Source organism: Coturnix japonica, chromosome 2 (assembly GCF_001577835.2).
Source record: "Coturnix japonica isolate 7356 chromosome 2, Coturnix japonica 2.1, whole genome shotgun sequence".
In the NCBI taxonomy this organism is placed as follows: domain Eukaryota; kingdom Metazoa; phylum Chordata; class Aves; order Galliformes; family Phasianidae; genus Coturnix; species Coturnix japonica.
The window spans coordinates 54467986-54492316 of record NC_029517.1 but is presented as its reverse complement, the minus strand read 5'-3'; the positions used below and the strand labels follow the sequence as shown (position 1 = coordinate 54492316).

The 24331-nt window shown below is 42.8% G+C and overlaps 1 protein-coding gene across 2 annotated transcripts in view; it reads right to left on the bottom strand.

Moving 5' to 3' along the window:
* The window catches only part of FBXL7 (F-box and leucine rich repeat protein 7), a 149125-nt gene that overhangs the window by 5528 nt on the left and 119266 nt on the right, over window positions 1–24331 (bottom strand). For both annotated transcript variants that reach the window (XM_015854444.2, XM_015854445.2), the window contains exon 3: window positions 1715–2326. In XM_015854444.2, coding sequence (XP_015709930.1) covers window positions 1715–2326 — 612 coding nt within the window. The remainder of the gene's footprint in view (window positions 1–1714; window positions 2327–24331) is intronic.

Here is a 24331-nt window from a genome sequence, read left to right as displayed (position 1 = left end):
CCAAAGAGAAATAAAAGAGCAGCTCTGGCATAGCTTGAGGCACGGCTCAGCAAGGCAGGTAAGTTCTTTCAGCAACTGCCTCGGCACTACAATGCTGACTAGTGAGAATCTGGCCCCCCAGCCTTTGAGGAAGAAGATGGCTTTTCCTGTTTTAAGTTCAGGAATCATTCCTTCTGTTTGAGAAAATGGAGAGGAAAAAAAAGAATGAGGGCAAGCGAATTTGCTTTACAACAAAAATCCCCAGAGACGGACAAAAAGACATGTTAAGAAACAGTCTGAATCTTTCCAACAGCATCACTATGCTCATCCATGGCTTTCTCTTGCTCTGGTCATTAAGGTGTTGCTCACTAAACCAATTATGCTTTCTTTTACCTCAAACCTGTTTTCCCTCTTCACAGCTCACCCTCAGCTCAGCAATTACACTTTTCCTGTGTCTCCAGAGCCAGAATATTTGGGCTAATGAACTCTCCATACCACACGAGAGGATGTATGTAAGAGAAGCATAAATATGCATGGGATATAGCCAACCTTCAAAGTGATATGTAGCTCCAGGTTTAAATCACACAGGCATACACATTTACTCCTGATACTGTAGATGCTTCAACCTGAATGCGTGGTAGCAACCCCCAGCTGTTGTCTGCATGTCTGACAGCAGCTAATTCAGATATAACCTGACTGTGGATAGACTCTCTGGGACAGAATCCCTAATCAATTGTCAACAGCAGACAGAAGTCACAAAACAAGTGAATACTTTTGATTTGTTGCTATTTGTTTTGATGTTACCTTGACACTCTGCCATCCTGGGAATTAGTAAGTAAGCAAGAGTTGGAAAAATCAGTTTAAAAGAAAAAAAAGAAAAAGAAAAAAGAGAGCAAACCAATGGGCACCATCTGAGAAATCTTTAGAATAATCAGCTTATCTGGGCACAAGTGACTCATCAACATTGTTTGCAACTCCTACTTTGCTCTGCTTGTAATATCGCCACCAATACCTCTGCAATAGCAAATCTGGAAATCTGGTCTAGCTGATTATTATAAACATTTGACTGATAACAAAGCAAGATGGCAAAATAAATACTGACATTCAAATTTACTTTGGAGATCTGCTTGAGTGCATCCTTTTAATTAAACACCAACATATTCTCTGAGAGGAAATTGTGTGTAGCTGGCCTTGGGAAAAAGAAATAAATATCTTGTATCCCCAGACACATCTGGGGAAAACTTTCTAAAACATTTCTGCTGATCTAAACAGCAGCAGTGATATATTGCAACTGCAGTGAAAGGATGAAGTCTCTAAGCAAGTGTATATGCTATAAAAGAAAGTCTCAGCTAGCTACATCTGGTTAAAATAGGAACAGGAATAGGAAACTACAAGACTTTGAAGTTTCCCTAGGAATGACAGTTGATATTTATACCTAGACAAAAGCCTAGCACAGGCTGCTTTATGCAAACATCTAGAAGTACCCCGGCTGTCTGGATGGCTCATCTCTGTTAGCATGCCTCCATCAGAGAGAGTCTGCCTGTGAGCTGCTGCTGGCATGTGGGGCACTGAGATTCTGGTGGTGCCCAGCACGCTGGAACAGTGTGAGCATATCTGTATTCCTAACTTGAAATGTAACACAGAAAAGGGGAGCATGCAGTTTTGGGGAGCAGATCAGTGACTAGCATGAGGCTTTCAGACTCCCAGGCATCCATACTTAAATATTTTGTGTTACCTGACACATCCAGATGCTCCAGGTTTGGACACAGTGACACGACATCAAAGACTGCCTCGTTGGAGATATTATAACAGCCAGACACCTCCAGCCGCCGCAGTTCCGGACAGCACTGAGCAATGGTGTAGAGTCCTCTGTCTGTGAGCCGCCTGCAGCCACTAACAATTACTGTCTCCAACATGAGACATACGTTGGGTGTATCCTGACAAAGCCTCCGCGTCAGCACTTTAAGTGCCCTGTCCACATTGATGGTCTCGCCGGTCAGGCGTATAGTCCTCCACAGCCGGGGGTCCCAGGCGAGGTTGTACCAGCGGCGGCACACGCGGGCACAGCGGCACAGCTGGTTGGTGGGCAGGAAGGAGAAGATGTGGATCATGGATTGGTCGGGCAGCCGGTCGATGTGGGACTGCTCCTTCTGCTGCTTGGCTGCCAGCCGGATGAGGGGGTGCGTGAGGCGGGTGGGAGGGGGAGAGTGGACCATGGCCACCGTTTCCCCAGTGACTGAGGATGATGAAGTAGAGGAACCTCGACCATTCTGGAAACCGGGAGACGTCGGTGGGAATATCAGTGCTGGACTGGGCGTGCTGAGTGTCCGCATGCTCAGGTCGGAATCTGGAAGACAAAAGGCAGGATTTCAGCAAGCAGCCATTTTACCAGACAGAGGGAGGACACACAAGTTCTCAGAAACACTCCCAGGGCATGTTCTCAAAGCACCGCTCACCTTGGTGCTGAGCGCCCAACGGCACTAACAGAGGGCAGGCTGTGGGCTCAAGGCTTAAGGTAAAGAGGAGACAGCGGTAGAATCCCAGAGATTTCACACTGTTATGCTTATGACTAAACGGCACAGGAAACATTGAAAATAACATTCAATACAGAGAGTAAATGCAGTAAGCTCAGCAGCAGCTGGGCAGCTGGGGGCTGCTCAGGGAAGTATGCAGCCATCCTTTGCCTCTTTGCTCCTCCAGGCATTCAATGAGAAGCCAAGAGCAGTTTAGGAGGTAAACGCTGCTTCGTTCACCAGGCCTGGGCAGATGGGAAAAACACAGCCCCTGCAGGTATTTTCCCTGTGTCTTTAAAGTTCATTTCTCCTTCATGCAAACCAGGAGTTCAACCGAGAATCTAGCAACTGGCTCTGCGGGGTGTTGGCTGTGCTGCTTCTTGCCTCCAGAAAGGCACTCCTGTCCAAAGGGAGATCATGAACTCTGGTCACATTTAGCACAGAAGAGCAAGCGGCAGGGAAACAGCATGCCTGGAGCTTTGTTACAGAACCACTGCACAATGTTTACACCATCTTTTTCCTAGTGCTATTGTCAGGTCAAAAGCAGCTAACCCAATACCACACAAAACAATTTACTCCTTCTTTATCCTCTCACGGGCACAAAAATAAAGGGCGTGTGCTACAAAGAAGGCCTGACTTCAACAGAAGTTCATTTCAACAGTTTTGTGTTTCTGCTGACGTTGCTGCCTAAAAGTCATGTCTACTCCTTCTCCCAGCTCTTCATGCCACACAACGTAACATAAAGTAATAGATGGAGACAGCCAGGTGGTATTTCTGGGAGTCAAACAAATGCCACAGATGATATGCTGAGAGATGAATGCTGCCACAGAGCTCGCTCGTTCCCTCTCTGACCTGTCCACACTGATAGCAACAGAAATTCCAACTCTAACCTTTCCACATTGATCACAACAGGCATTTCTTTAAGGAGAAAAGCACTGTACAGATGAATATAGAAACCAAAACACAGCACCCAGCAGAATAACATGAATCATGAATGGAATAAGAACAGTGGTTTCACAACATCAAGATTTGCACCGCGGTGCATCTTTCCCTATCACTTCAGAGTTCAGACATTTCAGGGAAGCATGCAAAGCCATTTCCTTAAGTAACATTGGCTCTGAGCTTCATAACTGCGCAGCACTAATTCAGGCTAAGCAGGGTGCATCCTGAAATGCATTCAACAAACCTACCCAAATCCACATTTAGGCAGTTTTTTACATTAACTACGTCTTCGTTGAATTTGATCAGTGATACACATGTTTTCCCATTGAGCATTTAGCTTTCACTTCACCCAGCACAGGCTTGGTCTCACCTCACTACAGCAGCGGCAAACACAAGATTTGCATTTTCTGTGCGTATATGAGGGTGAGATGCACAACTCCTTGGTTGGAGAAACCAACACACAAAGTGCTCAAGGCCACCTTAGCTCAGCTGAAGACATCAAAATCACCATCTCCCACTGTGAAGAGAGAACCCTCACTACACAGTTCCTGTGCTCTTCCTCTTCCGTGCCGTGTTTCACTTAGACAAAAACTCAGTATTTCAGCAAGATGAAGAAAAAACATTCAGCAAGATGAAGAAAAAACATTTTCTTCCAGGTTTCTGAGCTGGGTCTATGGCTGTGTGAACCTAACCCGGGGATCTGTATATTTTTGAGCAAGAACAATATCTTAACACAGAGTAGGTTTTGCAGACACTCTGCTCCCCTTTGAGACCCCTAATACCCCCCTGGCAGCCATTGCAAATAATTGCATGGAGGAGCGTTATTTGGAAAGGGTCTACTATACTTTGGTATTTTAAAAATGAGGTTTACAGCTGGAGCAGAAAAAATCCCACCAGCAGCAGCCAAGCTCCTGCAGACAAGCGCTGGCTCCACGGACCACTTAGGCAACAGTCCCCTAGATTAATTCTTGCAAGGCCTTACCATGTGTTTGACCTCCCTCACATCACCACCAAAGGCAACGACAGCGCCTGAAGTTAAACATGCACATAAGATGTGGCAGATTTGGAGCCTTCCCTTCTTGTTCCTTTCTTGAGACTTTAAGATGCTTTTACTACAAAAGGACAGTGTGATTACCTCCTGTAAGATGGGCTCCCAGCACTATATGAAAAAACAGAGTTTCAGCCTGTGATTGTTGAAAACATCAAAAAACCCATCCCTACAGGCTTACATTCTTTGCTACTCTTACACTTAATTATAAAGCAGCTTCTAATACTCCATGATGCTCCCCTCCTGTGATCAAAGCACCAAGCCAGCACGGTTAATCTCCATTCCTTTTGGACCAGAAGTGGCATTCCTTCCTTGTTCCTGTGCTTACTGTGCATAGTCAGTACCTCAGACATCCTGGATGCATAATGAATCACCATACTGTGGTTTTTAACTTAAGACTTGGAGCTAAAATAGTGGTGTCCTTCTGTGTTATGGGTAGGTTTCGTGCTTCTTCATGCTCTTCTAATTCTCTCATTAGTGTAGCAGCTCCAGATGTGCACCCCGCATATCCTGAGGGCGTTCCATGTGAAACTTGCTCCCACACACCTCCAGGACATGGACTTCCAAACAGATATGCACAGGTCCATATGAACATATCATCTCCTCCTCCCCCTAAGAACACCTCTTAAAGGGAAAAGAAAACACAGGAGGTGAGTTCAGGAGGTTTTAGCCTGTAAAGGCTTGGAAGGCTTTCTGGTAGCACTCAGAGCTTCAGCAAAACAGTTGGCCTGCTATATGTTTTCCAGGCTTTTCTAGTATTGTTGGGAGGGACTTCCTGCAGCACTGCATCAGCTTCAGTTTAGTTTTTCACCACTTACTAAGTGCCAGCTATCAGCCAGAACAAGAGAGGGCAGTGGTAAGACAACAATAAATACCGTCCTGCAGTTGCAAACCAAGTAACCAACTGCAGTTCTCAATACAGCCTAGTCACAAAATGTATACAAACAGATCTTGTCCTGAAAAAAAAACCAACAACCCATGACTGTTTACAAACCTGAAATGCAACTTTGCATTTTGGTGATCTTCATACGTAAAAATAAATTACAAAGTAGCCCCGTGTTTCCCTCCCTACAACCTCGTTTACTCCTCTCCCTCCCTGATCACCAGTGCATTTTTGCAAGATGCTTTTTGTTATGGCTTTGCTCAGGCTCTGAAAATGGTTTGTTGATGTAAGACAAAATTTCTTCACAATCTTTAAAGAAATCTCAAAAGATGCATGCCAGAAACAGAGCTATAAAAGCTGACACAGAGGGAGAAAATGCACTAAAGGGAGGTTTTTTATTCCATTAGGAATCTGGTTTATTTCAAAGTTTTCTGCTTCTATTTCTTTTTTTCCTTAGTTCTATTTTCCCCCCCTGGTTTGTTTCCCAGTGCATGCACACATCTGGGGGAAAATAGCCTTCTACACACATGATTCAAACTAAGATCAAGTCTCTGTGCATCCTGGCCCTGACAACAATAGAGTTTCTGATTTCAGAACCAGCGAAAAAAACAGTGTCATGCTTTTGTTAGACAGTAAAGGACATTAGTGTCAGATACCTGATACCTGGATCCCAGCACGGACTTCTTGAGATTGAACTGCTGCCCGTGCTGGAAGCCTGACTGGATTCAGCCGCACCTTTAGTTAGGGAGCTCTGTGTGCACCTGTTTTAAAGTGATCTCTATGCAGAGCTCCTCAGGCTTGTAACATTAAAATGAAAGTTTCAGTAAGCATTAACAAAACCTCGGTCCTTCTGTGACAACTCAAACGGATGCTTCATGTTGATCTGCTGCCACTGCTGAGATTTTTAGGAACGCTATGGTAAGAATTTAGACTAAAACTACAACTAGGCTCTGAAGAGCCAGTATAGGTGAGGAAAACAAAAAGAAATTGGCATTTTCAGCAGAACATTAGATGCAAAACATGAACAAGAACCACTTAAGCATATTAGGGCAACACCACACACTCAGCTTCTCAGCAGTAACAGTGCTGCATAAGTATTAGCTATTTAACGGAGTAAAACGTTGGTGTAAATCTTACATTTTACTACTGTACCACCACCTGTGCCCATGCCAGAAGTACTTCTTTACTGAGGCTGTGGAAAGTGGGAGCTTAACGGCCATAGAAACAGAAGAACAGCTTCTGCCAGAGTGTTTCAGCACAAGACTCCTGGATATGACAGACTGGTGTCAAACTCAGCTTAAATGAACAAAAAAATGTAGCTAACGCAGAAGGCTACAACAGTCACTGGTGTTCCAGGACTCTAAACACAGAAGTAGTCACAGAAGAACAGGTACCTACAGAAGAGCATCTCCCACATCCAAAATGTCGTCATGCGTTTTCCAGTTTGAGGAGGTAGCGCTGCTGACCTTGCATCCTCCCAGCACCAGGAGACCAGGAAGGACTGGCTGGAATAAAGCTCACTGCACAACCTCACACAGAACTGCAGCAGTCAAGGCTCCTAGAAAGGGCTGCTCAGCAGAGGTACCTACGTGATTTTGCAACTTTTTGTGATCAAGAATGTACAGAATGAGTAACAGGACTGGATTAGCTCTCTTGAGGTCTCTCTCCAAGTACACTTAAACCATCCCTGATGTGCATGTCCGCCCTGTTCTTGATTTCAAAGGAAAACTATAACTCAACTCATAGAAGTGCCTGTTCCAGTGTTGTCACTTTATCAAGTTTCTAAATTTTTCCTATTACCCAATTCATGTAAGAAGCTGTTTTTCTTGCCCTCTGCTAGAGCTTGTGAAGAATGATAGATCTCCATTATTTCTGCAAGGATTTCTGGCAGCTATGTGCTCAAACTTCAGTCCTTTCTTCCTAGACACATCACTGATACTCACAGCGTCTCCTAGTTTCTCTTTATCCAACCTGTGATCACTTCTCCCAAAGCACAGTACTCCAAAACAAGCACAACACTCCAAGGCATCACCAGCAGTGGCTACAGCAGAGTCCTTCTCTCCCGTATTTCATGGAAAACTCATTGTCAGCCTTCCAGATTTCAACAGTCTCAGAAGGATGATGCATTCAGTATGTGATTCAACGTATTGTCCAGATTCCCACGTGTCATACAGCTGCCTGGCCATTCATTTTCATCATCTGTTTCTACCTACTCTACTAGTCTTCCCCACACCTGTCTTCTTAATCTTCAGTTTTTTAAATAGCATTTGGAGTACAGAGCAACCTTCTAAAACTGCTCATTTTCAGTTTTCCAAATATACCACGTCATACATTTTAACCCATCCCTCTGTGTCCATGTACTTATGTACGTCAATTTAATTCAAACAGACAGCTTCTGGAGAGGGATGGAAAACTAGCAAATTATTAAAGAAAACTGCAAAGTATGGCGCTCTTCGAAACATCATCACAGCTGACAAATATGCAGTTATAACTATGCAATACGCTATCCCCCATCTGCGGCCATATTACAATGATTTCATTTAGTCGGCATTGCTCCCTGGCTTATTTCCAACACATATATGCAAAAATCTGAATAAACCTGAGATAGGTTACAGCTCCTGTTTCCCTCCCACCAAACCATTTATTCTTACCGAGACAAGAAATTAGGTAGGAAACTTAAGTAAAATGAAGGGATCAGAGAGACTTAAGAAATTAATTTCCAGCTTTGCTGATCTTGTGAGATCTTGTAGGTCACGCAAAGCTCTTTTTGAGAGCACAAGATCTATGACAACGCTCAATATTTCAGTGTAAAAATGAGCAGCATCAGAGCTCATGAAGTAATTGCATCCACATGCTCCTGGAAGGAATAGTTCCACAGAACTTAAAATAACCCTTTATAGTTTTTAAAAACCTCCCATAGAACGTAATAAGAAACTGCACCTTTTGAACAAGACTAGAGGCATTGTTACAAAACCATGTGGAAGAGGGCTACGTTAAAGTAAATGTGAAGCCATCTCACAGCTGTTTCTGCGTGACATTTTACACTTTGCATTACACTGGTGTGACACCCCTGTGATGTTGAGCTCCAGTTTTCTTTAGTCCATAAACTCCTCTGAATACCTTTAGAGACCTATCTTGCATTCCTGGCATATTCACACTATGTGCTTCAAGTCAAACAGCACTGCAAGTGAGATAATTGTTACAATTTTATTAAGCAAATAATTCTTCCTTGCAGTATTTTTGTCAAAAGCTGGAACTTATTTATTTGCCCCCTACTGACTTTGTTCCCTGCCACTTGGCAAGGATTAAATTTATCCACATCTTCTTGAGCAGAGCTAAAAATACAAAGATTGGGGGGGAAGAGAAGACTGATAGAGCCCAAGTTACTGCTAAGAACCCAACAGCCACAGGCCTGAGCAGTGGGTGCTTCTGGACATCTAGGTTTACCCTCAAGCCTCAATACTCACTAGGTGTTCCTTCTGGTACTTTAGCTGTTCTGCTGGAGTGTATTTTTTGACTTCGTTTCATCTGAAAGTAACTGGGTTCATACACCTGTGGTGGTAACTAAAACCACTAAAGAGAGGACTGAGAGTTGTTTCCAAAGACTTACAACTGCAGTCTGTCTCTCCTTTGAGTCAATCTGAGATATCTGAACTACTCCATGCTGAAAACTGCATATGGTAAAACATTTTTTCACTTGCCAAGCCAGGCAACATTTACATCTTTGTGTTTCACAATTTTATGTATTGGTCTTAACTTTTCATTCCAAATCCACTTGACGTAACTATAGATGAGCGCGCATTGCCCAACACTAGCTCTCTAGTTACAATTACATGGCCAGAACCAATCACTTGGAGTGACACTGAGCTGGAGCAAAATGATGCTACTCTGTCTTCCAATGATATGCTGACATTAAGTTTCTGTTGATACAAACAGGCCTATGCAATCAAGTTAGATGGAAAACTCACAAGCAGAAAACACACAGATCCAAGCAGCCATTACAATCAGCTGTAGCTCTTCTAATATCTCACTTCTCAAAAATGGGAGCATTTAGAATGAAGGGTTTATCAGTTTTCATTACTACAGAACAACTCCAAGCCAAATTGCTGTATGCAAGGATATGAGAGGGAGATGTTTCCAAGACTCGTATTTTTTCACACAGACTATAGTGTGGAAGACCTGCAGAATCTTGTCATTTAGTTCAGTAAGATGTGCATTGCTCTAAACTGGAAATAACATACAGAGTAGATGAATGCTTGCCTTGGGGAAAGCTGACAATAGAATGGTACACTCATGGTGTTGGGTAATCAAGATGACTTGCATCTAGTCAGTTGCAAATTTTACAGCAGAGAAATAATTCCCCCAAGAATGACTATTCCCAGCACATCTACCAAAAGTTAATTATTTGTGGAACAGACCATTGTTCTTCATAATCAAACACTGGTGCTTTAAAAAGGCACAACTCTCAGAAATGACTAACTGGAATTAACGGGGGGTCTATGATTTGGCCACAAGAACTGAAGAAATGATGATAAACAATAGGGTAAACATAAGCTGAAACAGTAGCAAAAGACTTAAAGCCACAAATTTGCACTTTACAATTGTCTAAACATCCTCCCTAAACTCAATGCAGGCTTTAAAAATTGAAAATCTACAAAGAGACAGCGCTCCAAATTATGGGACAGAATTGTACACAGCACAATAAAAGATCTATAGATTTAAAGGGAAAATAAAATGGAAAAGAAGCAAACTGCAGCTCCCACTGGATTCTGTTGCGGGACACCAATAGAATTCTACAGAATGCCCCCATGTCCCAGCTGAGGAGTCACATGGCAAGGCAGATGGAGGTGTGACCCTCCCACACAGTGCAGGGACAGGGGCATCCCTTCTCCTCTCTACCTACACGTGTCTCTGTCACCTGGGTTATCAGCAAGGGAGTGATAATTAAACAAAAAAGCAATGGAAGAAAAACTGCTGGATTTGTTATTATCCCATTGCTCACTTCAGGGTGACCCTATTCACTGTGAAATCTTCTGAATCCTGAAGAACTACACTGAGGCGCTGAGAGTCTTCCAGGCAGACACATTTACTCTTAAGCTAATGCTTTCGCAGACTCAAAGGGATACCACCAAGAGCCTGACTTGGCTACGCAGGATGGCCACAGATTGCAGATGATCAGTGAGACTGCACAGAGCGTGACTGAAGGCTGACAGGGAACGCCTGCTCTCCATCAGCTCGGTTACGTTTATACTTCAGGTTCCAAAGTTTATTTTTTTTCCTACAAATGAGATTCCTTCAAAAGCACCTGCTAGTATCCTGACAAGCATTCTCTCATTTGGTGAGCAAATGCCTCATTTTCTATGGCTCTGTTCCTCTCCCTTTTGACACGTGGCCAATCTGAGAAAGCCAGGCAGGCCTCCAGGGCTTTTCACGGGAATGGCAGAAAGTTTCACTTAACCCAGAGTTTTATGTTTCTTAGTGCTACCACTATGCTTACACACTAAGGAATACATTCAGCAAAAAGCTCGCCAAAGCCACTTTCCAGAGGAACCAGCTCTGGACCTGACCGACCTGGACCTGACTGGGGAAAAAAAAGAAAAGAAATGTAATCTCCAAACAAGAAATTTGGGACACCAGCACTAACTTATCCAACAGCTCTCTAAGAAAGACACATGAAATGTGGATTTTCTTTTTTCTTTTTAATAGAAGACATTTCACATTGTACAGGTCCTAGAGTGACAGTCAGCAGTCCCCTCATCTGTTGCAAACATATGCAATATCCGTGCAGAGATGCACTAAGCGAGCACATTATGCTTATTCAGAACCACAGGGATTAACATTTTGTTTATGGGAAATTCGGGAGTTAAGCAGGGAGAGAGGCACGGCCACCGGTTGCTCTCTCCTACTAAATGTAAACTGGCTGAGGCCCAACAGCGCTAAATTGTGTGGATTCCTGACCACCAGCACAACACAGCCCCAGCACAACACAGGCCCAGACTATGTCAAAACAGATGGCACTTAAAACTGCAAGAGCGGTGCATTAGCTATCCTCTAAAACCCAGCCCTGTCGTCTGAGTTCCCACTCGCTGTGTCTGTGACTTGTGATGTATAAATTGCAGATTGCTATTTATATGCTATAGCATATGGTACTCTGACATGTGAGGAGTATCAGATGTACACACATGTAAATAAATCAATAATTCAGCACTCTGTATTTATGGCAACTTCAATAACGTCCCAGTCTACTGGAAGCCATAAGAAATGACTGTTTCATTTTGCACAGAATATTAACTGACTGTAATAGTTCCTTTTCAATTCACTGCAATTTCAATTTACTGAAATGAGACAATCAAAATTGTTCTCTGCCTTTTCCACTTCATTAAATCAAAATCAATGTGGTGAAAAAAAGTGACGTTTACACCTGTACAATCATCAGAAGAGTTATCATTCAAAGCAAGAACTCTAGGGAAAAAAAAAGAAAGAAAAAAAAAAAGCATGATTTAGAACCTTTGGCCTCCATTTTTAATATTATCCTAACCATATTGTATCAAACATTATCACTGATTTCCAACTTTATATGCAATCTCACATTTATCAGCAGATTTAATACCGTTAGTTCATGGAGATATCTTAGGCAGTAGGTTAAAGACACAGCAAAAGAAGCATAAGGGAACAAGAAATATTTGTCATCGTGATAAAACAAAAAGTTACTTTATTTTACAAAGCCTCAAAAATTGATTCACGAGGGGCATCTCATCAACATATAATAAATATCCGAATGTGGAGGGGGGTGTAAAGAAAACACAGCCAGGTTCTTTTCAGTGGTGCCCAGTGCTAGGACAAGAGACAACAGGCATAAACTGGAACACAGGAGATTCCCTCTGAACATTGGGAAGCATTTCTGTGGGTGATGAACCACTAGCACGGGAAAGGGTGTGGGGTTTCCCCTTGGAAATCTTCACAAGTCATCTTGACATGTGATACTATGACATTTGCTGAGCAATCTGCTCTGGATATCCAGGCGTGAGCAGGGGTTGGGCCGGATGGACTCTATGGAAACTGCTGAGTCACGGCCAAAACCACTGATTGAGCACCTGTGGAAAGGACTGGGTCAGCCCTGGGAGCACAGGTGAAGGCAATTCACCTGCATGACCAGAAGGGGTGGAGCCTGGCTGCACCTCTGTTAGATCCCTCCCTTGTGAAGTTTTTCCCTGTGAGCCTTGATCCTCAGAGATGGGTTAGTATTTCTTTCCCGTTTGTCCTTTTGCTCTTTCATTCCTGTATTGCCTTTCCATCATGCTAATCTTTGTAACGTGGACCCAGAGGTACTTCTAACCTCATCCACTCTGGGATTCTGTGAAACAACTCTAATACATCCCCTACAAAGAGCATGAGAAGTTTAACTTTCAAACAGGCAGTGTATGAAGCTTTGGACTATTGTGCCAGGCTTCTTCAAATCTGATCTTCCCATCAGAACTTCCCATGGGAGTTCTGCAGAGTGTGAGTTTTTCATTACACTAACTCAAGGTGCAAACTTAACTGATGCTTAATCTTCCTGTTCAAAAGTACCTTTTGGGACTAAGAAAAGAAATGATCTCCTTCATTGGCTGCAGCTCAAGCAGGCCCACGCCTGTCAGCTGATAACACAGTCATTGGTGAGAACTAGCTACAGGATACTTGTTCTGCAGTGTTTCTCCCAAACCAGAGAATTCTCTGAAGCCTAACTCTGGTTCTTTATACCTGTGGAAAGAATGGGCATTTATTAGTTTATTTATTTTGCAAGAATTCACTGAAAAACTTGTCTACCTCAGAACTTCCAATAGTAATCCCACAATGCTGCACAGATATATTAACTGTGTCTGAACATAAGGTCAGTTCCTCAAGATGGTCTCTTTTTTTCCCTACAGAAAGATGAATATGCTGAAGTTCCTTGTAGCTTATAACTTTAGTATGAAAGGCAGCATTCTCTGACCTCAGTTCTCAGTAGCACATAGCATTGCTAGTATTTCTTCTCAGCACAGAAAAAGTCTTCATCTCTTTGTGGTAAAGGCATAGCTGAGACTAAAGATTTCTTGACTGGATGCTTTATTTGAAGCTCATGGACAAGGACTACCTGCACTACTAGATTTATACTGACATCTCAGTGAATTCTCACACAGACTCACTTCAGTTCAATCAGCGCTTTCTAAGAGGGATTTCAGAAGTAAGGCTGATTGACATGAGGCATAGGTGAAAGTTCTGCTTGGTTGAGCTGCAGAGAGAGCAAAACACTGTTCTATAGGCACAACACTACTAGATTCCATTAGCAAAGTGATGACAGGGTAGTGTTTACAGGAAATGCGATGTAAATTAATTTATATTTAATGAGCCTTGGGTTCTAGACAAGGCATTTGATACCATGCTGCAGTTCCACTAGGTACTGAAGTTTCAGGTGAATGAATTATGGTAATGACTTCATCTCCTTCCCATTTGCACAAGACTTCAAGCGACAGACTTGCACGAAGAAGAAACCTTACAAAAATGTAATTCTGGCATTTTTCAGTATAATTTGGAAACATGGAGCACAGCCAACAGAAAGATCAGTAAGGCACGTTTTAAAACTTCTACCGAGGAGGTTAAAAGAGTTTGTATTAGGAAATATTTCTGAGACCCACGGTGACTTCACATTTTCCACCTCACTGGATTTTACAAGCACAGAGGCTGATATTGCAGTATCTGGGAGCCGAGTCCTTCTCTAGATGTGCAGTCCCCTGCACTGCTGGTGACTGCCAGGAGGTTAGAGCAGCCAGTGACGCAGTGGATCCCAACTCCCCCACTTCACACTACAACTGAAGCACTGCAGTCTCAGCTCACTCACTCTGTTCTATTTGTGGCAGAGTCTTTTTCTGCTAACATCACTAATTGCCTGGAAAGTATTTCCCTCATTTCCTTATGCTGAGCTGCGCTTCACTCATGCTGGATGTGTGACTATTTAGAGCACGAACCATGTATAGTAACGTGTTTCTGTGAGAGTGCCAGTATGAGAAATCCCAAATGAAGAAATGAATGAGACTGCTAACACTGGTACAGCTAAGCTACTACAATGCAGTTGAAAATGTTTAATGATACTTAATTGTTCCTTCATTTTAATTCCATTTACAGAAGTGGCAGCCACAGACAAGGCAGCAGTAACGCTGGTATTACACATAAATCAGGAAAATACTTGTGTAACCCTGAGCATGATTCTAGAACTACAAAGTGTAGAGATGTCACTATTTAGTCTTATCTAGTCTGGAAGAAAGTGAAATCTGTTGCCAAGTCCTCATTACTCTGTAGTTTGTGAGTACAGGTGTCTGCATCACCAGCTGTATCTCTGGTTCAGTTTGGATAGACTATTTTGACATAGGACGTGGAAGGAAATGGAGGTGACAAGGGCATTAAATGACAGGATGTTTTTAGTGACAGGAACGTGTCTTTTGTCTTGTGCCTTATAGAGGTCTGTGGCAATAAAGCACAGAAATCTTTCCATCTGAATATTGCTCTGTTAAGTTCTCCTTAGAAGCATCTCCATACCACATGAAGTGAGTCTTTTGTTCTCTACCTGCTGAAATAGAAGACTGTTGATCACCAGAAGACATAAGAGAAGCTATTATTAGCAGTCAGAAAACTTCTTTACTCACAGGTTTTGTAGTAGGTCAATTCTGCCAGCACAGCATTGGACTGCAGTTTAACTGCATAAATACCTAACAGAAAGTAGCTGACACCTTACAGAAGGATGCAGGGTCTACATGGGAAGAGTGCAAGGCTCACAGTCAGACAGATGGCTCATACCGAGCAAAATCCCACATCTACCATCATGCCTTTCTAAGGAAAACACAACCCTTTACATTTATGGAAGTGAAGCAATGTTTGACTCACAAAGTTTCTACAGTGAATGGCCTATGTTGATTCAGAAATCTCTATTTCATAAATGCTGGAAAGAGAGCAGCCTATATTCCCAGATGATCTGCTGTGCTATAAAATAGCCAGAATCCATCTGAAAACCACACAAGAAGAAGAGAGGCTTCAGAGAAGTGCGCAGTGCCTCCACCCCAGAGGGCTGGTTATTAGGCTCAGACCTTACCTCTCCCTTCTTCCAAAACAAAAGTGGGATGCCTGCCTTGGATCAGAGCAGACTCTGATCCATCGGTCATTTCTCCTCATTGCTCTTTATATCGATAGAATTCACTGGTGATGTGATTGAGTCTTTTTTAATGAGTATAATGAGTTTCATGCAAGTGCAGTGGTATCTGGGGAACAATTCAGGCACAGTAAGTTATTTTAGCTCAGACTACAGCTGGCAGAGCCCTCTGCTTTGGCAAATTGCTTACGTCCTTGTAATGTAATGAAGCCTTGTCTGCCTGCAGCACACTTCAGCAAGGTTACCACCTTTCTGTGAAGGGCTATTTAGTCCTCGAAGGGAATGTAGATATTTGTTTATTAAAAAACTCCAAATGTCAATACCATAAAGCAGCCTCATCACACCTGAAAACTGCCTTGCTATATACACAGGTGTAGATGAATGAAGCATGAGATTACTGCCGATACCCAAATGAGATCTAGGAGTACCTGGCATTGAGATGACTGTGTGGTACGGCCTCAGCAAATGGTCTAAATAATATCACCTTATAAGATAAGAAAGTGAACGCGTTTATGGCATGCATGTGTGACCAATAATGTTAAAAGGGAAGTGAAATCCAGACAGTCATCTTGAAACCATCAGCCAGACAGAACAGCTGCTTTCTGGCTGGGGGCAACTGTGGGGGCTGCTGAAGGTGGGACCCACAGCTTCGGGGGTGCACATGAGCAGGTGGGTACAAGCAGGGAGTTGGCACCCTCAGACAGGGCAGGGGCACTTGTAACCCACATGTGCTGGTGGAGATGGGTTGTGCAGCACTGCTGTGTAGTGTGCTGTGGACCTGTTAGAGTGGGAGACGAGAACTTTGGGGGGATTAGTTACTTGAAGTTGCTTATTCACAGTTGTTTATTAACAGTTCCTAAGTTCTCAGTTTGGTGATTTATCTGTGACATACTCATCCCTGATGTATAGTTCATTGACTGCTGATTAATTTCATGCCTGTAATAAACAGCTTCAATCCTAACTTTGGTTTAAAATATATTAACTGAATAGCATTCCCATGCAACACACGGCTGCGATTCATCACTCACTGCTATTTGTTCCGGATAGATATTATTAAGGATGGGAAATCTGACCTACAGCTGGTGTTGATGAGAATTTAAAAATAAAGCTAAGGATTAAAGAGCATTGTTTAACCAGCTGCAATGAGCCATAGCTTAGAAAAGGTGTGGATAACTCCATCAACAACCTTGCTCTCAACCCAGATCTGTGCAGCACCAGCAGCGTTACACAGTGGGGCAACAGGGAGATTGTGCACATCTGCACCGAGGAACAAGGCTCTGCCTTGGTGTGAACCACAGCTGCTGCACTGTCTGGCTCTTCAGCAAGGGAACTCAACCTTGGAATAATCCAATTATCTCTCCACATATATATGCATATTATTTCCACATAGAACTACATTTGGCTGTATTTATAGGCAGATTACTACAACCGCAGATGGTCGGTAATGAAACGGTGGTTCTGAATTTTCTTGCTAAGTATGGAAAGAACTGAAAGCCACAGAAGTGCTATAAACAAACAAAAACTTACCTTTCATTTAAGAAAGCGTGCAGCAGGGGAAACTAATATACAACTAAGATGAGTAGAATGTAAAATTAAAGACAATCAGATGTATCATTTCAATTATTTTGCTAGAGGTGGGTGGTGAATTCCTTATGAGGATATTCCTCCCAATCTCTCAATTTCAATGGAAGGATTTTGTGTTATTAGCTTTTTTTTTGGTCTTAAAATACTTAAAAATTGGTATGTTGCAATAGTCCCTTTGCAGGATTATAAAAAAATGAACCAGAGGCACACTGGGGACTATTTTTAAGCTTATTTAAATTTAGTTTATTATGCTAAAATGAATTAGAACTTAATTAGATAAGCCACAGAATATCTTTTTCTGACAAGTCTTTGATATATTTTTACAATAAGGGGCACTTAAGGGGGGGCTTCATCCAGAGCGCTGCTCGTAGAACAGATATTTGCTGTAAAACATGAAGAGATCCCAAATACATAGATACTGTAGCTTTAAATTTGTGCCATGAACAAAATAGCTTCTAGGGAGTATCCAGTGTGCATCCTTGCATCTCAGCCAAGCAACTGACCACGCTACCATCTTTTCCAGGTTCCCACCTATGTTTTATCTGAATTCTCCCATAGTACACGTTTCCCTTTCCAGCAATACAAGTAGTAGAAGCACAGGACCAACATATTCTAGGGATGATCTCAGGTAGTAGCTGGTACTCACCTGAGCCCCGGGACCCCAGCAGGAGATGCACTAACACAGGACCACAGCATCCCACCACAGGAAATGGGGCAGCTGCAGAAAGCTTAGCTACTGTTGTGGGAAACATGCTGCAGAAATGGGACGAGTTCCCACATTATGGAAAGCATAGTGGTTTCTGAGGATAACACACTCAAGGAGTTGGCTTCAGTGTCAGTGTGTAAAAGAGCTGCCATTTAATTTATTTCCCCTTTGTAATCCCTCTGACCGAACCCATAACTGCTGCACAATATGATGTCAAAAACATCATACAGATAATGACGAGTGGAGCCAGAGGATGAAGCCAGACAGTTATTCTTATGTTTGGACTGATGTAAATTGGATTAGGAAATTCAGTTTATACTTAATTGTATATCTTAAAATAAGCTGTTGTAACTATTATGCTAACCTACAAGGAAATGCTGGCTGTCTCAGCAACACTGATGTCAATTCATATTCTGCTTCTTTCAAAAGGCTGCATCCAAAAGAAACACTGCCTTGACATTCCACAAATACGTTGCAAAGACATTCAGCACGTGCTCTGACAATCAGGCATGATTTTACAAGTCAGAGAGGTTGAGAACTTAAGCAAGAGTCCTGATGCTGTTGCATTCGACAATTTCAGCATGCTGAGAAAAAAAAAACTGCTTATCTTCTTCTGATAGATGAACAGGACATCTCAGCAGCTTGGCTTCATGCTCCCCACCAACACACTCATATCAGCATTCTCCAGCTTCAGCAGCCAACCAGCACAGCACCCAGCAGTGCTGAACAGCTTCTTCAGCAGCTGATGCTTAGGACAACACAACCTCCTGAAAAAACCTCAAGTTAGAAATGCTAGCAGAGTTAAAATCCTCTGGACACACTACAGTGCCTGTAAAATTATGCAGCTTGGAAGTAGCAGCATCTTGCAAGCAACTCTAAAATACCTGGGAACCCTAAGTTTCATAATGCGAAATACAGGAGTTTTTCAGCTCCAGCTTTGTTCACGTTGCATGGCCAAATATATGAAAGCTCAGACATGCAATGAGGATTCTGCTAGTAATCCCATAATCATAGAACCATGGAATATCCTGAGTTGGAAGGGACTCACAAAGATCATGGAGTCAAACTCCTAGCTCTACACAGGACCACCCAAAATCCAAACCCTGTGTCTGAGAGCACTGTCCAGCTGCTCCTCAGCACTTGGCCATGCCCACTGCCCTCTGGTGCAGACCCTGTCCCTGACCCATCTGTGCCCCTCCACTGGCAAAGCTCCATGCCGTTCCCTCGGGCTCTGTTGCTGTCACACAGAGCAGAGCTCAGCACTGCCCTCCGCTCCCTGTGAGGAGCTGCAGCCGCCATCAGGCCTCCCCTCAGCTCTGTGCTGAGCAAACCAAGGGGCCTCAGCTGCTCATTTGTCTTCCCCCACAGAACTTGCCTGACCACAAACAGTCCTCACTAGACTTTGTTAACATCCACTTATTATATCTTTCAAAATTTATCAAACAAGAGTAAATACCACTTAAAAAAGAAAAAAAGAGAGAAATTAAGACAGACATACTGACCAGCCTCTCCTAAAGCAGGGAGTTATCTGGTGTCACGGGTCTGTGGTAGGAAGACCAAGTTATAGCTTTTACAACTGCTTTCTACCATCTGGCCAAACATGAGACTTTTCAGTTTTTTATACACTGTACTATAAACACGTCCTAAATTTAACTTTTGTATATGAGCCTTACACCTGCAAAATCCAGAGTATCACGCAGCAAATAATAAGAGAGATTTACCATCCATGGGACGGTTTGTGCCTCCTACTCCTCTCCTGACAGCACCACCCATCACCATGGCTGTCCGCAGGGAATCTCCCAGAGCTCGCTGCTATAAACACACACAGCAAAGCACTGCTAGCAAGTAAACTTGGCGGAGGCCCGCAAAATACACAACTTAACAATCAAGGGCCTTGTTGAGTTGGGCTTTTATTGAATGCAACCACAGTCCTTGTCTCCCCTTTCTGTTTATAAGGCTTACCAAGTATATAAACTATTGCTCTTAAATTATGAGGGCCCACATTTATGAGAGCAGTTATTCTTTGTTTGTTTAGAAAGGCTATTTGTCTGTCTCCTGTATTTTAAATGCCTCCCTGCCTCCACTGCCCAAAGGGAAGCAATTTTTCTTTGAGGGTGGGCTCCATCTGAAGTTCCCTTAATGAGGAGAAATCTCTTCCATAACTGCTGGGTGGGGAAGGAGGAGAGGGGAAAGATAAAGCCCTGCTCTAGCTTGAACGAAAGCTGGGCAAGGGTGCTGTTTGGAAGAACTGATAACATTCTTGGTTTTATACCTCTATAAAGTTCATTATAAAGTCAGGCTGGTTTTGCTTAAAAATTCATTTTGTGAATCCATGAAGAAGTGGCTTGCTATCACTGTGCACTACTACAGCAGGGTAAGGACTGAACACTTGCCTGGTCCTTCTCTGTCTGTGCAGATGAGATGAAAAGTAAGAATTCACTACTGGGGGACTAAAAAGAGTATGCTGTCCCTAGGGGATATGTGAAACTATGACTTCCAAAAGAATAAAATATACATTTGTAACACTTCTCTATTCAAAATTAATACTGTCAACATAAAGCACATTTGAGGTTTGCAAGTGAGCATACTTGGCTGACTGACTATGCTTCCTAGTGAGTTGTCAAGCACCTAGCATAGATAGATTTCCTTTAATGGCTTCAGAAAAATGATCCTGCGTATCAGCTGTGTCATTCCTATAGCTCCTACAAGCCTTAGACTTGAGCAGCCCTGTGGCCTACAGCCAGCCCAGAGGAACGCTGTTCTTCCTTCCTCATTAGTACGTGCATTACGCTCCCTTTACTACACAGGGCAACGCTCAGATGGAACCTTGGAAGATATCTATTTATTGAAAGTTTAGTTGTGTAGCAAACAGCAACAGGGAAAGGTAACAGAAACTTTTGTCCACTCCATTCCCCAGTCACATATCTCACAGGCAGCAATGATCAAAAATGTGTTTAAATATCAGGTGCTCTGTGTAGTGGAAACCCCCCATCACACTTTTTAAGCATCAGGCTCAACAGAAGTTTTTCTAGCAGAAGATGCCGGGGCAGATCTACAGTAGAGCTGTCACCTTGCAAAGAGTTATTTTAGCACAAGCACTGTAGAACTGTGCCGAGAGAATGGAGCACAGGGTTGGTGGGTGCAAGGAAAACCAGTTGGTGGAAGGATACCTACCAGCCACTGCAGCAATGAACAGTATTAGAGCACTCTTACATGACAAGGAAAACTCATGCCTGAAGGTACAGTTCAGTGGCAGTTTTGCTCTCCATGTAGCAGCTGAGCACCACCTAGGAGACTCATTCCCTGAAATCCTATTCTTTAATGCAGAGGGAAGAAAACACCAGACACTTGCAGCTGAACATGCATTTTGCCCTTTAAAAAACAGAAGATAGCGGCATCCATTATTGTAGTTTGCATGTCCAAATGCAAGATGATTAGCAGAGATCTTGTAATAAGAGCTTCTGGCACTGATGTCAGACTATAATGAGCTTATCTTCCATGATGCAGGATAACCCACGCTCTCAAACAAGGCACCTCAGAAAGAAAATTACAAGTTCCCCTTCTCTCAGAACCTACTTCCAAGGTTAAATGATTGCCATCATATTTTTAGTAGGAATATGAAATATTAATCCTGAAAAGCATAAAGATGAGATCATACAATAACCAAATGCTATTCTTCTATTCCAGAAGCAGTCTTTTTAACTCCCCAGTCCTGGATTTATGTATATATATATATATATATATTTTTTTTTTTTTTTCAAACAGTCAACAACTGTTTTTATGAAGTAACTTTACGCCATGTCCTAAACATGAATTTTATAGAAAGCTTTTTGCTGCAAAAGAGTTGTCTGGTTTGATTAATAGTCATCTTGAACAGGAAATACTTGAATAATGCAAATACATCTTGGACACAGATCTGGCTCACAGTAGGTCTTTTGTGCTGCAGAGATTAACCTGGAACTGTTCCCACTGATACTGCTTTAAACAACCCTGCTGGACTGCAATGTGCGGGAGACCAGAAACTCATTCTGCAAGTTTTAAACCATCCAGCTTGAGAAGGGAATTTACACAAGTTCCACCAACTCTGGGCAAAGAACCGCCCCATTACTGAGCTATATAAGCTGGTGTTTTGGACAGAGCATCTCAACCCCTACAGACTCTCATAGTACACATTACACCCCTACAGACTAAGAGGCAACAATGCCGTTAAAGGAAGGACACAGACCGCTCAATATGCTCACAGGTAAACTAGAAAATGCAATTAATGGGAAAATAATGAATATGATCGTCAGCTATTCAAGGAAGTAAAGATAAGGACTTACCCTAAGGGACTGCAGAAGAACCTTAATCACACTGTTATTGGACATCACACTGACAGGTAATTCAGTGGCAAGATGTGAATGAAATTCATTTGTGGCAAACCTACAGGCATGCACATGGAAACATACAATTCTGCATATCAAGTAACAGAGCTGACAGTTGCTACTCAGGAGGAAGATCTTGAGATTATAATAGGCAGTTTGTTACATTAAGTAGTTCCAAATAAATATTGTCTCAAACAAGCAAAATATAGCAAAAGCAAAATGCTTTTAGAAAGGAAGAAAGATGGATGACGGCAACATTTGCAGAACAAGACTCATCACCTCTCCTCCTGCCCTATGCACAATGCTTATCATTCTTGTTGAGCTCCATCACTGTTTTACATCTCACTCCTTCCTCTCCTCACATACCCTTTAAATCATGCAAGAACGCCCTATAAACTCTTCCAATAAATAGATGACTGAAAACACATTCTACTGCAAGTGTGGAGAGTTGCTGTCTATTCTATAGAACATTGCAAGCATGATTAAAACTGATGAGCGCTCTCGAGCCCTAAGGCTGACTGGAAGGTGCAATTAAATGTTCCTTTTTGTAAGAACAGCTGGAGCCAAATGGTAGTGACAAACTGGTAAGGGCCATAAGTCAAGAAAGTAAGCTGTGAACCAGGTCAAGGAAAGGTTAAGTTGTAAACAGACAATCTAGCATTTAGAACTAAAAAATAATAATAATGTGCAGTCAGTTGCTTAAGCTGGTAAATATTATGCTTCCTAGTAAGTATCTGAAAAAGAGAGAAGAAAGCACAGCAGGAGATAGGCATCTTCTGACACCAGCACAAAAGGAAGGCAGACCTAGGTAACACATATGCCAGCAATGTAACTCAGAACGCTACCTATGGACAAGTCATGCATGGATAAGCCTCCAGCTTTCTAGCACCCCTTAGGGCCTTCCTGAACTTAGGAGAAATGGAAGAATAATCTCAGATCAATCCTTGGAAACAGCCTTCCCACTTCCTATGTAACAGCCAATGGGTCAAGCTAGCATTACTTCAAATGAATATAAAGTTCTTCAAAGTTGACCAATCTTTATGGTTAAAGTTTTTAAGTTTCTGCCAAAGACCATCTGTAAAAATCATACAGGAGAGCTGTGATCCATTCCTGACCACCTGCTGTTCTGTACCACAACTCTGGTGGAAACAAGGGAAATTTTACTTCCCCACGAGGATCTGGAAGACAAAAGCATCCACAGAATGGCTGGTGTTAAACACGGCTTTCATTAAAACCTACTCAAAGAGGAAAGGAGAGCATTTTCCCAGCTATCCAAATCTCAGGATGAGTACACAGAACTGTAGTAGGTATGTGGGAAGAAAAGATGAGGCTTAACACTAACATGATCTGCACATTTGTGCTTATTAATTTCAAAGGAAAAAAAAATAAATGCAATTCATGAGAAAGATGAGCCATCTCTTCAGCGGATGAGAGGCAGCAGAAACTGAGGGACAGGCTTACACAAGCAGCTTAACTATAGAAGCCCCCAACTGGGAAAACCTGACATGGAAAAAGCAAATAATTTCCAGAGAACGAAGCAGCAAAAGCTGCTGATGTAACCTGAGGAAAGGAAAAGGGTGCTGGTATGGGAAGGAACCACAAACCCTAGTTACTACATCTGCTCCAAGACAGCTATCAAGGCAGACTAAGCCACGCCGGTGCCATTCACAGAGTAAGTTCACGCTGACATTTCTTCAGAACATATTTTCCCCCTTTGGTATTTCTCCACTCAGGCTCACACCAGACTTACTTCAGAAATCAGAGACATCTCAGGACTCTAGATAGGATCCCAGGGAATGACAAGCCCTGTGGTTAGCAGCACCGCATTAAGCACTGCCCAGCCAAAACATGACTCATCTTCCTCAAGCGTGCTGATGCTGTGGTGCCCTCCGAGCCCCACACAGCTTCACCCAGCAGCCCTAAGCTGTGCCCACGTGCAAAGAAAGCAGCTTTTGCTGTCCTACAGCTGCAAGCACTGCTCTCAAGTGGAGCTGGATGACTTCTTAAGCTGTGTAAGAGGTCAAGGGTGTGCTGAAAGATCAGGGAACGTAAACCCATTGAGTGCTTTAATCCCAGGAAGGGAGCAGTCAGTTTTAAGTGAAGCTGATTCAGTGAACTGACCTTCAGCACTGCTGCAATTTTAGCAGGGCAGA